The sequence below is a fragment of the Rhinolophus sinicus genome, chromosome 3 (assembly GCF_057876585.1).
Source record: "Rhinolophus sinicus isolate RSI-liver-muscle chromosome 3, RSI-T2T, whole genome shotgun sequence".
In the NCBI taxonomy this organism is placed as follows: domain Eukaryota; kingdom Metazoa; phylum Chordata; class Mammalia; order Chiroptera; family Rhinolophidae; genus Rhinolophus; species Rhinolophus sinicus.
The window spans coordinates 110,291,385-110,305,290 of NC_142503.1; the positions used below are offsets into that span (position 1 = coordinate 110,291,385).

The window sequence follows — 13,906 nt, forward strand, 5'->3', positions numbered from 1 at the left end:
TGGTTAGGGTGATGGCTAGGGTTAGGGTTTTTGTTAGGGAGGGATAGGGTTAAGTTTTAAAATTAGGGTTAGGGTTAGAGTTAGGTTTAGAATTAGAGTTAGGTTTAGGGGTAGGTTTAAAATTAGGGACAATGTTAGGATTAGAGTTATGGTTAGGTTTGGTATGTTATAGGTAGGGTTAGGGTTACATTTAGGCTTGAGGTTAGATAAAGGAGAGTTTCATTTATTTGTGGGTTTAGTTTTTTCTGTTTTTTGAGAATCAACATTAGAGGAAAAGTACTATGTGTTTTTAGGGCTTGTGGGGGAAAAAACGCCAGACAAAAACAGGAAACGGCAAGATTTGTCCCTGACACACGAAAATCAATGAAAAATGATGCGGGAGAAAACCAAACAGATGTCCTCCAAAGAGCCAGCACCATTCGTGACCTTGATTGTGATCGTTTGGGTACGTTTGCTATTTCCTTCTCTGTTGGTGTAGTGGTAAATTCTTAACACAAGTTCCACATTGTTTAATTGTTTACAATGCATATGGTATTGAGTTCTTCGTTTATTTATACTGTCCTAAAATTCCTGCTTTTACATTACTTAAGGGAGAAAAACTGCCAAGCAGATAGCTTATAGTCAGCATTCAGCTTACTTCCTTAAATATTACCTTTTTTAAATGATTTTCCTTTTTTAAAATTAGTTTCAGGTGTACAAAGCAATGTAATAATTAGACATTTAAACCCCTCATAAAGTGATAACCCACCCCCCCAGGCTACTACCCCTCTGACATCTTATACAGCTGCTACAATACCATTGACTATCTTCCCTATGTTGTACTCCACATCCCGTGACTATATATACCTATATATGTAGTTACAATTGATATTCAATATTATTCTACTTCAGCTCTTCAGGCGTATAGTGCAGTGGTCAGGCATCTACACAGTCTATGACGTGATCCCCCTGATAAGTCCAGTGCCCATCTGGCACCTTACATGATCTTTACAACATTGTTGATTATATTCCCCATGCTGTATTAACTATCAGTTTGTATTTCTTAATGCCTTCACTTTTTTCACCTTGCCCTCAAACCCATTCCCATCTATCACCCTGATAGATCTAGTACTCATCTGGCACCACACCTAGTTATTAACAGTATTATCGACTGTATTCTTTATGCTATACCCTACATCCCCATGACTATAAATATTACCTCTTAATGAATCAGAATACCAAGAACACTAATAAACATGTCTGTGAAAGATGATAATTCTTTCAGTTTACTAGATCTGAAGTATTTAGGCTGTTAGCCTATCTCAAACCTGTATTCAAGATACCTCTATATTTGTACTAAATTTCATTCCTATTAATAGTCAAAACCAGTTTGCTTTCATGGAAGAAATGGCATGTTTTTTTGAATGACCATTGCTACAAAGGTAGCTGGCAAAACTGAACTCTGCCAAAACTATAATCTACTTTAAATCCTACCCCCCACGAGGAAAAAAAATATGGACATTAACTTACAGCCTTTTCTAGATAATAATACATTCTGTTGTATAAATTTCTGCCAATTCTACTTAGACCTTGTAACAAAGAGCTTTACAGACAGACTTTAGGATTGCTTCAGCCCAAAATATGGCACCACACTGAATATTAAGTCACTCCTCCAATCCACCCCACCCCATTTCCCCACGTCCATAGTCCCCCCATCACCTTTGAAACTTTGCTTATCCTTTCTAGTACAGACAAAGAAATGAATTAAATATGCCCATGATTTCTTGCCCAGAGCTAGCTAAAAATCACTCTACTGTTGCTTCAGTTCCTTCTCAACCCTTCCTCATTTTATCAAAAGTCATTCTATTTCCATCTTTGTACTCATAGAACTAAAGAACAGTAAAAGCAGTAGGTTGCCAGGAGCTGCAGAATTAAACATTTACCAGAGTAATCACCAAAATAAACCACCATTAAGGCTCCCAGAAGACCAAACAAATAATACTATTCAAAATGGAGGAGGAGATGATTTCTCTAATCAGGTAAGTGTTTACTGTACACTGTAGAGGGGTGCTGTGATACTAGTAAAAAGGTTTGGGACTAAATCAGAAATCATGAGTTCTGTTTGTAAGTGTCAGCTTTTCATTAGTGTGGGCACTGTAGGTAAATGTCTTGATATTTATTTTCCCAGTGTCTCATTGGAAAAGTGCAGGTGACAATAACAAAAGATTAAGCTCTTAGAGTAAGGCTAAAATAAAGTGTGTGTGTGTGTGTGTGTGTGTGTGTGTGTGTGTGTGTGTGTGTGTATGTACTTGAAAAATGATACTATTAAATCAGTAAAGGAAATACGTAAAATAGTGGATACCCAAATGATGCTTCCAAAAATGAGTTTCTGAATGCCTCTCCTAATGCAATTTGTAGAACTGTAAGTACCTGGAAATTTGTATGCTTGATACATACTGTGAAAATGCTTGAGGTCATGTTTCTAGGTAGTAATTGTTATAGTAAAAAGTTATCTTTTTGTTTTGAAGGAATTGATGAGAAAAAAGGAATGTAAAAAGTTTTCTTCAGAGAAACTCAAAAATTGTGAAAGAACAAATAAAATGATAATTAAAAGTCAGAAGCGAGGTAATAATCTTTATTGTCTTTGTAATAAGTAGAAAACTATTGTTTGAAACTTTTTAATATAATAAGGGTGATCTTGTAAATTTCTACGTCTAAAATGATAGACCAACTATTTCAGTGGTTATAAATGTTTGGTTTTTATTTTTTTACAGTAGATGATTTATGTAATAAAACAATTCATTACTTTAAATACTAGATTCACTTATAGATTTGCCCCCTTTAATCTAGGTACTAAATAATTTTGTTTAAATCACAAAATTATATATCATTTTAAAAATGTTTATAGGAATTTCTAAAGACTGTATTAATCCTTTTATGAAATTAATACCATAATGTAGTTTCATGTAAATGTGGATTTTCAGAGCACTTTCATTGCACTTCTGGATACCAGAGTTTATAGAGCCTTTTCTCTCTGCATTAGCAAATTTATAATTTCATGTAAAGTTAAATGTATTAGCTTAATGGCATTTTTTGTTTGTTTTAGTTCTTATAAGTGAAAGAAATGAAAGTGGAGAACATTTGTAATTGTGTAAAAAGATAGAGAGGAAACCAATACTATTTAGACTACCAAATTCATAAGTCTTAGGTCATAGTATCCAGAATAGGCTGAATATTTATTCAAATTATTTAATGAAATAAATAAAAATATTCAGAAAAATCTTTTGCTTAAAATTAGAAGTTCAAAACTTTAAAATTACCAATTGAATATTTGAATCATATTTATGTAAGGAATTTAGAAGAAAACACTTCTCTCTTATGTGAAGCTACATGATTCCCTTGAGAAGTCTTATAGAAATTTTCTTAATTAATTTTGAGTACGACCCAGTTCTTCATAAATTATAATTTAGAGGCTTATTTTCTCCTCAGCATTCAACGTTACCTATCATTCTTTTATTTTGTCATTCATCTTTAAAATATGTATAGGTTGTTGCAGCATTTCACTATGATGATTAGTGTGATAATTTCAATTTGTATCTTTTTATAACTACAACTGGATGATTTAGTTAGAAATGAAATTAGTTTGGCTTCTGGTTTCTTGAGTTTCAAATTTGAGAATCTCTCATTTTAATTTGTTGTCTTTAACTAGTGACACAGTTCCCAAGTTCTATTTTAGTTCTTATCCCATGTGCTTCATGGAGTTTTTTGGGATTCACCAAAAAAGTGTCTCTGTGGCCACCATCAGGGATGAGAATGGGGCCATGTAGATAGAGTTCCATATTCTCCTAATTCCCTCCATATCTAGGACAGGTTCTAGTCCATATATTACATACCTAGTAAAGCTTTAGCAACCTAGTGGATTTCTTATGTCTCCTAAAATATGTTAGCTCCAAAGAGGCTGATTTAACAAATATTTATTTAGCATCTAGTGTATATGTGAAAAACTCTGAACTCCAGCCAAAAAAATCCAACTATAAAGACAGTTCTTTCCAGTAAATATTTTTTTCAGTCTAGTTGAAAGAGAAGTGTGTAATTATAATGCAGAACACATTGTCAAACATGGCATTATTTGAAATATTGTGGAAATTTTTAAAAGAGCACTTTCAGTTGAGGGGATTGGGACAAAGGTTTGTGGACTACGTAGATTAGAGAATAGAATTGAAGCAGGTAGTGATTTGGTTTGTAAATGAGTGAAGGAAACTTTCCAAGTAGAGTAAATGGCATTACTGAAAGGTGAGAATCAAGAAAATTTGAGAAACAGTGGTCGCGTAGACATAGAATATGGTTCAGATGTGAGTACGGTGAGAAATTAGAACTACATTGAAAGCCAGATATTGGAGCTTACGTGCACGCCCAGTAGACTGAGAAGTCATGGACAGGTTGGTATAAAAAAAATAGCATATGTTTACAACTGACGGGGTAGTGATCCAAAACTGAACAGACCGGTGCTTCAGGAAGATTAATATGACAGTAGTGTGTACATTGTGTTTATGGGGGAAAAACAGTATATTTGTGAAAATAGTTTTGGCATACTTTATTTTGTTTGTAGCCAATCTGAGATTTTGATCTTTGGTTTTGTCTTATGAAATTAAAGAGAGAACCGAAGAATCGAATGTACCCGTCGATATTCTCACCAGGGAACCGTTTTTCTCAGACAAAGAAAGAAAATATATGGCTGCTAATCAGAAGAAAGCTTATATTGTAGTAACACCACTTAAATCTAAAAACGTGATAGAGCGAAAATGCATGAAGTATAATCTGTCCTCTGAAACCATTAAAGCAATAGCAGATTTTGTAGTGCCAAAGCATCAAAAAGAAAGTGAATCAGACTTAAATGAAACTGCATGTCCTATCAGTAAGCCCACAAAGACTTCCAAAAATGCATTTAATTATGGTGCGAGTCGTAAAAGTGAAAACAAGGAAGTTTGCAATGAGTGTGATTTACTCACTGTCGACCAGAAAACAAAAATACCTAATTCTAGAAAGAAACAAACGGTCACCTCTGACTTTAAGAAAAATACAAGGTTGTCAAAATTGAAGAAAACTGAAAATCAGGTAACTATCTCATTTGACAAGCATCAGTCCTCATCAGATTTGCCTGCTGACGAGAGTGAAACAGAAGAAATTAGAATGCAAGCTGGGGCTGCTAAGAAAACCATAGCAAGAAAAACTAAAGACACAGCGCTTCACTGGAGGAAAAGCTCAAGGAAGAGAACAAGGAAAATCCCCGTTTCTGAATCTGAAACTGAAGAAAGTGAAAATGAATTTTGTATCAAACAAAAGAAAGCCAGATGTTCTAAAAAAAATCTTCAGAAATCTAGTGTTGGGAATGAGTCTCCAGTTAATACGATGGAATCTGATAAGACGAAGAGTCATTCCTTAGCATGTTTACCTGGTTTAATTCAGGATGAAGAATGGAATGAAAAGGAATTACAGAAACTTCACTGGTAAGTAATTAGATTTGACTCTAAAATACCTCGAGTGGCCACAAAATAGTGTGAAAAACATAAAGGACTCCAGTAAGGGGCTGATTTAATAACTTCTAATCATTAATATGGAATATGTCATCCAAAACCACATGGAGAGAAATTATAGTTTATACAAAGAATGAAGGGAAAATACAGATAACTTCCAGCTCGGTACTTTGTAGCCATCTATACAGTATAAACGTGAGGAAAGTATAAGTGAGCTTCTTTTCATTCCCATTTAATATTGCAACCCCTCTCCCCCCACCAAATAAAGGTTCTATATGAGGAGATGGATGTGTTAATTAACTTGATTGTGATGACCATTTCACAGTGTACATGTATAGCAAATGATCCTGTGTAGGCTTCAAATATACACAGTTTTATTTGTTGGTAAATCTGCAGAAAATATTTCAACACAGATAAATTCTGCTCTCACAGTTGCACATTTTACGATACATAATTTACTATTATAACACCTTCAAACATGTAGATTATTTAAGAGTTTGTTTTTTTTCTCATTTATAGAGAAGAAAATAGTCTTGAAATTTAGGTGATTTTTCCTAGTTAGTGCTGCTGCTAAGTCAGGTCCGATGAGAAATGGATTTGATGATATAGACTTGACAAGCAGTCTCAGTAATCTGGCAGTATTGGAAGCCAGGTCATAGTTCAACAATGAAGAGTGAGTGGGAGGGAAAAGACAACCTAGGTGGAAAACACAAGAAATTTGGCAATGATGGGGCAGAGGAGATTGCACAGGTAATAGAAAAAAGTGTGAGGATAAGAGAAGACATGTTTGATTGCTCGCTTATTTGTTCGTACGGTGACTCCTGCCTGCATGTGGTGGTTGCTATCGGAAATGATCTAAGTAGAAAGACGGGAAGATATAACTGATAAAAGAGAGAAGGACACCGTAGAAACATGCCACATTCAGTGTTCCACTCTCTTGTGTACCCCCCAAACAACATTTGGAATTTGTTTTCAAATCTACCTGCTTGAAACACTCTTAAGGTGTCTCTTGCCACCATATTCTTCCTTTTGCAGTTGCCTAAGTGTTCCCTCTCTCTCTTCAGACAGAGAAGGTAATCTTCTTAGTCTCCCAAGTTCTTGGTTTGGCTGCTTTCTTGCAATAGTGTGTTCCTCAGTGATCTTTTCCTCCCCAAGTTCATTCTTTTTTATATGGGGACGCACAGATCTCTCTCTGATCCTGAATGTATTTATTTCGTAGTTCCTTTGCCTGCTGGAATCTCTACGTAAATCTCACCTACAGCTCTAACTTAATATTTCAAAAGCGAAACTTGTTTTCCCTGACCTGTCCACTTTGCCTGACATTCCTATTTCTGAAATTGTAATTCTTTCAGCCACCTAAGTTGAAACTTTTTTATTACTGATTTTTTTGTTTTTAAAAATCTGATTAGTTCCCAAGGAGCTATAGATTCTTCCACAGGGTCATTCCATCCACTGCCTTTTTCTTGACGCTACTCGTTTTCAGACCTTTAATGCCTTTTGCCTGAACTTTGCAAGTAGCCTTGTGTTTGTACTTTGTTCTTTTGTCTGTGTGATCTGTCTTATATCTTTCAGATTAGTCTTAATGTATAGTTGTGGTTCTGACAGATCAAAACGTTCATTGCATTCTTGCCAATCTTCAGATTATATCAAGATTCTTCTGCCTTGCATTGAGAACATACAATTTTTTTACCTCAATTATCCTTTCCTGCTGTATCCCCCAACATTTCCTTACAATAAAGGTTCTCAACCTTTGCTGTATATTCTGATCATCTTAGGAGATTCTTTTTTAATGCTTGAACTGCAGAAATTCCAGTTCCCAGTAAGCTGGAGTAAGTACACTCCACTCTCTTGCTTCTACTGGGCAGTCATGAACCTAGACAGAATCCATGGCGCAGCTTTATGTTGACTCAGGAAGGTAAACAGTGGCAGGGTGATAAGGGAAGGCTAGAATTTTAACTACCACCAAACTGGCAGTGAATTTATCGTTTGTCTTCTGGTATCCCCCAAGCGAACCTCAAGGCTGCCTAACCCCTGGAAGTGTCATTGGGGCATAACAGAGAGTTAAGAGAAGCCTTTCAGTTCCAGCTTGAGGAGAAGGAAAGGGGACTACTAACACTCAGAAACAGTAGAGAAAATGCCCCAGTTCTCTTTCTTTTCTCCTTTCTCTTATAACCTAGTCCCATGTGATCCTGCTGAGACGAAAATCACAGCAGCAAATGGGGCCCACACATACCTAAAACTCTGAAAATGGGGAACCTTCCTCTCCGATCAAGTAAAGATCTCAAGAGGGTGGGGCAAATCGTGTTGTGTTTTCTTCTTCCCTCTGCTGGACACTGGAAAAGATGCAATTGTAAGAGGTGTGCAGCAGAGCTAGGTAATGAAAGCCCCCAGCTTTCTGCCAGAGAACCCAGAACAGGAGCCCTAGGGAACCAAAAATTGCAGAGAGGGAGAAGCTAGCAAAAAAACCCTATAAAGTTGTTTATGAACTTTTGGGCTCACTCACTCCTGAGTTGTGCATGTGAGGCTGTGATCCTAAACAGCATACCTAAGACTTTGAGAATTAAACTAAGAGGTATACCACCGCTGATTATCCACGCCAGCCACTCAGGGTCCCACATGCAGGATATCCTAATAGCACTACAGAGCTTTAAAAATGGAACTGATGTTGAAATTGCTACTACAGTGGACTGATTGGAATTTATAGCTCAGGTTTACAATGAGGTTGGTTGCCTGCTAAAACAAAAATATTAACATTCTCCATAGAATATAAACAGGACCCAGAGTTTTATAAATAATTTTCAGAATGTCTAGGAAATAATCCAAAATTACTCAGCATACAAAGAACCAGGGAAATTTCAACTCATGGGAGAAGAAAGCTGATGTTAATGCTGAGATGCCACAGATGTTGGAATTATCTGACAAGAGTCTGAAGTAGGTATATAAAAATGATCCAGGAACTAAGAGCAAAAATTCTTGGAATAAATGGAAATTTAGAAAGTCTTAGCAAGATATAGAAGATAGAAAGAAGATTCAAATGGAAGTTTTAGAACTGAAAAATAAGATAATCAGAATAACTCGTGGATAGGCTGACAGCAGAATGGAGATGACAGGCAGTATCAGGAATGAAGGGATGGTAAGAGAAATGGTAACTATCAGGGTTAAATGTCATAGGTTATTCTCTTGACGTCTTTAAAGTGTTCATGTGTTGAAAGCAAATATTACACTGTATATGGTGGAGCTTTCAATATATGTAAAATGTAATACATAAAACAGCTCTAACAGAGGAAGGGTGAAGAGATTTATACCATGGTAAGTTTTTGCATTCTACTTGAAGCAGTAAAATAACTGATTCTAAATAGACTGTTAAATATATATATATATTTAACATATATATATAATAATTACATATATATATATAATTACATATATATATAATAATATATATATTTAATATATATATATATATTTAATATATATATATATATTTAATATATATATATATTAAATATATATATATATATTTAATATATATATATATATATATATATTAATACCTAGCGCAGTCAGTAAAAAGCTATACAGATATCTTCAAATATATCATAAGTAAATTAAAATACTAAAAAAAATTTTAACTCAAAAGAAGGCAGAAAAGGAGAAATAGAAAACGGGAGAAAGCAGAAAACAAATAATAAAATATCAGACCTAAATCCAAACAGTTAAATTAAATGTTAATGGTCTTGTCGAATGAACTCCAAAAGAGTCCAGAGACTTTGCTAGAAATAAGTGATGGAGATTTATTCAAGGATCTTAGATTTTGCAAACTGGAAACACAGGAAAAAATCCAGAAGTGTTCCAAAGAGAGAAAAAGTTAAAAGTTCTTACAGCAAAAAGTACCTTCTTGAGAATTATCAGTCCTGCATCCTTAGGACAGTTGTCAGATGACAGGCTGTCAGGCTGATGGATGGTGGTCCAGAAGACGAGTGCCAGGAGGTCTGGTCACATCCAGTGGTCTGGATGATGGATGTCAGGCAGATGTATGCGTGAGTCCTTCGGGGTAATTAGGGGGTTACCTGGAGGTCCAGATGCATATCCAAGCATTGATGCAGGACTGGAAAGTTCAAAAACCTTGAAGTTCCCAGGCTAGTTAGAACAAGCATGGGGTCTTTTCCTCATGCCTTTCTTCATAATGTTAATTTTAGCAACTTGGTTAAAGCGACTCTATTTTATGTATTCCTTATCTTCACTCTCCAGTCTAAACACGCTACTTAAAAGGCAGATTGTCAGAACGAATTTTGAAAGATCACACTATACGCTGTATAAAATAGGACATAGGTTAGTTAACTCCAAATAGGACATACGTTAAGTTAAAAGGATAGAAAAATATCATGCACACTCAAAAGAAAGCTGAAGTGGGCTATACCTGTGAAAGATTTCAGTAAGAAGAAAATTATCAGGAATGAAGAAGTACATTACAAAATGATAGAAGTGTCAATTCACCAGGAAGACAGAATGATCCTAAGTGTGTATGCACCTAACAACAAAACCTCAAAATACGTGCATCAAAGTTGGACAGAACTAAAAGGAAAGGGTAGACTGAAAAGATAAGCAAAACCACAGTTACAGTGGGAGACTTCAGTGTTCTTCCCTTGATAGAACCAGTAGACAGAAAATTATCAAAGATACAGAAGAACTGAACAATACCAACTATCTAATTGATATTTATAGAAGTCTACCCAGTAATAGGGGAAAAAAATGTTATTTCCAAGGGTAGGTGGATCATTCACCAAGACAGCTGTGTTTGCTAGGTCTTAAGACAAATCTTTCAAATAACTGAAGTTATACAAAGGGTGTTCTGACCATAACTGAATTAAACTACAAATCAATAAAAGATAACAGGAAAATTTCTAAGTGGTTGAAAAATAATACTTGTAAATAATTACTGGGTCAAGAGAAAGTTTCAAGGGATATCATGCTGAACTTAGCAAAAGTGAAATTTTATCAAAATTTGCAAGGTAAGCCCAGAAGTTCATAACTTTATGGGGTGGTTTTACTGAGCTCATCTCTATTCCTGAATTCCATAGTATCTTCTGCATTCTGTGGTACATTCTCAATGACGAATGGACTACTAAGTAATAAAAGGGAAGGACTATTGATACTTAAAACAACTTGAATGAATTTCAAAGACATTATTATGCTGAGTGAAAAAAGCCAGCTCAAAAGGTTACATACTATGTGGTTCCATTTATATGAAATTCTGGAAAAGACAACCAGAGAGAAAGAAAAGAGGTCAGGGATTGGCAGTGTTATTGGATGACAACAAAGGGGTAGGGAGCACTGAGGGTTTTGGGCGGTGTGATGGAACTATTCTGTATGTTAATTGTGCTAGTGGTTATACAAATCTGTACACCTGGTAAGATTCACAGACCCATACCCCAAGAGACAATTTTACTGTATGGTAACTTAAAAGGTAAAGGTCACTTAAAATTTAAAAAGTGCCTAGACTGCATACTATTAAAATATTTTTGGGTTTGGGCGATGCTTCTCTGGCTTTTTCAAAGCTCTGACCTGCAGCCATTTCTTTGAAAGTTACCATACCATAAATATGAACTATTTTCCATTCCTTAACCATATGTCTTGTTTCATCTTCATTTCTTTGTCCAGTATTATTGCCTCATTTTCACCTGTTGTAATTTTTATCCATCCTTCAATATTTATCTCACGTCACCTCCTCCCTGTAATCTTTCCGTGTCATCACCCAATCAATTAGACATAATGACTCTTTCTCAAAAATGCGAAGTATTGCCTGAAAGTACACACTGTTCCCCAATAAAGTCCTGTTAAAAAAAAAAATGCGAAGTATTGATGCCTCGACCTACTGAGTTGAAACCTTCAGGGGTAGAGCCTATGAATTTATTTATTTTACTTGTTTGCTTATTTGCTTGCTTGCATTTTTGCTGTAAGCTCCTCACGTGCTTCCTCGTTACAGCCCACTGCTTCGTAAACCTCATCGTGTCCGAAGGGCAGACAGATGGTTAGCAAATGATCATTGTAATCACTAAGAAATTTATGAGAATACAAGTCAGGGAAATCTGACTTAGCTCAGGCAGATACTGAACTAAGATCTGAAGGATAAATAAGAATTATTTAAGCCCAAGATTCGTGATAAGTGCATTTGAAATAGAACAGTAGGGAAAAGTAGAAAGGAAGAACGTATGTAGAAATACCAAAAGGCCGAAATGACTGGAGTACAGAAAGTGAGGGAAGAACAGTACCCGGTGAGACTGGACAATCAGGCAAGGAATAGTGTAGGTCGTGTTAAGTATTTTGGTTTTTGTGCTAAGAATAATGAAGTGAGTATCAGTTGGACTGGAGTGACGTGATTGACACGTGTTAATTACAGATTGATTTCTTACGAAATGCATTAAGTATTTTTACTATGATGAAACTCCTTTCAGGCAGTTCTATACATGCAGGTTAGCAATGTGCACAGACATGGAAGCTGGAGCCTCCAGTCCCCTGCAGTGCTGCTCTTAGAACCCGTGGAGACTCAGTATGCAAAAGCACAGATATTCATCAACAGTGTTTGGTGCCCACCAGCAGCTGTTCTCCTTTTATGCATGGAGTGAGTGCTCTTCTGTAGTTGGCGTGTACCTGTTCACAAGAACTGATTTCTTTCTTTTTCAGGAATCTTACAAATTAAGTCATTATTAAGTTAAATAAACTTACAATTAAATACATTTATTAAAAACATAACACTGTGAACTCATCACTTCCTAATTATTTTAGTATATTTATTATTATGTAAAGCTTAAGGTTCTTTGCATCTATTATATCTGCATGGTGGGAATTCTATATAATTGTGTGCCATGGCAGAATTCTTATTTCTCATTCAGTGACGACATGTTGGTAGCTTGAAATCAGCCACTTTAGGGGTATTAGCAATATGGAAATTAGCAAACACTACAGAAAAGGACTTTTTAACCCCAGAGAGCTGGTTGTTAAAAATTTACTAGCATAACACTGCATTCAGCCTAACTAGGCTGAACTGTCAACCTAACCACATTATATAAAATCTGTCGGGGGTTGGGGTGGGGTGCAGTAATACGTGTACCAGGTTCTAAATAATCATTTACAAACGAACTTTTAGAATGTAACTCACTTGTTAAATTGGAGAACTACCCTATATTAACTTAGTTTTTTTTCTATTTCAATTTTCATTTACCTCGAGGATTAAACCTAAAATACTGTGTTCTATAAAGTATAATGAAAGCAACCGTAACACTTTAGTAAGCGTTTATAACCTGGAGTATATAAGAACTAAGAGCTCATCTTCCAATATGCTTAGCACTAGTAACATTTGAGCAACAGTGTAAAAAAGTTAGTTGTGCTCCAGTCCCCCAAAAGATCAAATCATTGATTAGCTGGATTTAGGGTTAAGACTAGGAATGATTTTTCAGGTTTAATAGATTACAACAAAATAGAATGCGTCTACTAGATAAGAAGGATTTTGGTAAAATTTTATCAGCTCAGTAAATCTTGTTGATTTAGTATGCATTCAGGAGGTTATTTTTATTGATTTGAAATTCTTTAACTGGTTTTGGTCTTCCATAGTGCTTTTGCATCTCTTCCTAAGCACAAACCTGGTTTCTGGTCAGATGTAGCTATGGCTGTAGGGTCTCGATCTGCTGAAGAATGCCAGAGGAAATACAATGAAGATCCCCGAGGAAAAAGATCCCGGAAACACGTCACTAAGAAAAAGCCAGTCAGTCCCAAAGGCCAAAATGGTAACCTATGTGGAAAATAGTTTTTTCTTAGTTCTCAGTATCAATTTCTGATCACTTACTATATGTAATTTATATTTATCCATGTGTCTTATTACAGATGTTTTCTTATAATTTTAAAGTTAGAAAGAACTCCAAAGATCACATTTACTTTTTAAGTCTTCCTAGATAGTTACTTCATCAATATTAGCCTTAGCAGCCTTGTGCTTTGTGTTCGTTCTAGGAAATCCGCAGTTGGATGCAGAGATTTCAATATCTGGATTATTGTTCTAAGGTTCTAATTTAATTTGAGGCGACTTAGGTAGGGTCCCCTAGTAATTCATAAGAAAACTCAGAATGAATTTAGTTTTCATGGTCCCAAAGTGTATGCCAGAGAAGTCCTATACGAAGCTTTAGGGTGTATTCAGTACCTCTGTCCTAATTCAGTGAGGTTTATATTTCAGCAAAATCAATAAACTAGACATTCAGTAAAAGCAGCGTGGGAGATAACTTTTCTCACAAGGTAAAGGCCTTTTCAAACTTACCCTGCCTAATCTTACATAGTTTCTTCATGAGTATCTTGTGGGCTAAGCATATTGCACAGATTCCAATGTAGAAAGAATCACTTGTTAT

The 13,906-nt window shown here is 35.5% G+C and overlaps 1 protein-coding gene across 3 annotated transcripts in view; it reads left to right on the forward strand.

Moving 5' to 3' along the window:
* MIS18BP1 (MIS18 binding protein 1) overlaps window positions 1-13,906 on the forward strand; it is a 44,248-nt gene that overhangs the window by 21,002 nt on the left and 9,340 nt on the right. For all 3 annotated transcript variants that reach the window (XM_019751722.3, XM_074328191.2, XM_074328190.2), the window contains exons 8-12: window positions 294-445; window positions 1,867-2,018; window positions 2,508-2,604; window positions 4,634-5,486; window positions 13,125-13,297. In XM_019751722.3, the coding sequence (XP_019607281.3) occupies window positions 294-445; window positions 1,867-2,018; window positions 2,508-2,604; window positions 4,634-5,486; window positions 13,125-13,297 (1,427 nt within the window). The remainder of the gene's footprint in view (window positions 1-293; window positions 446-1,866; window positions 2,019-2,507; window positions 2,605-4,633; window positions 5,487-13,124; window positions 13,298-13,906) is intronic.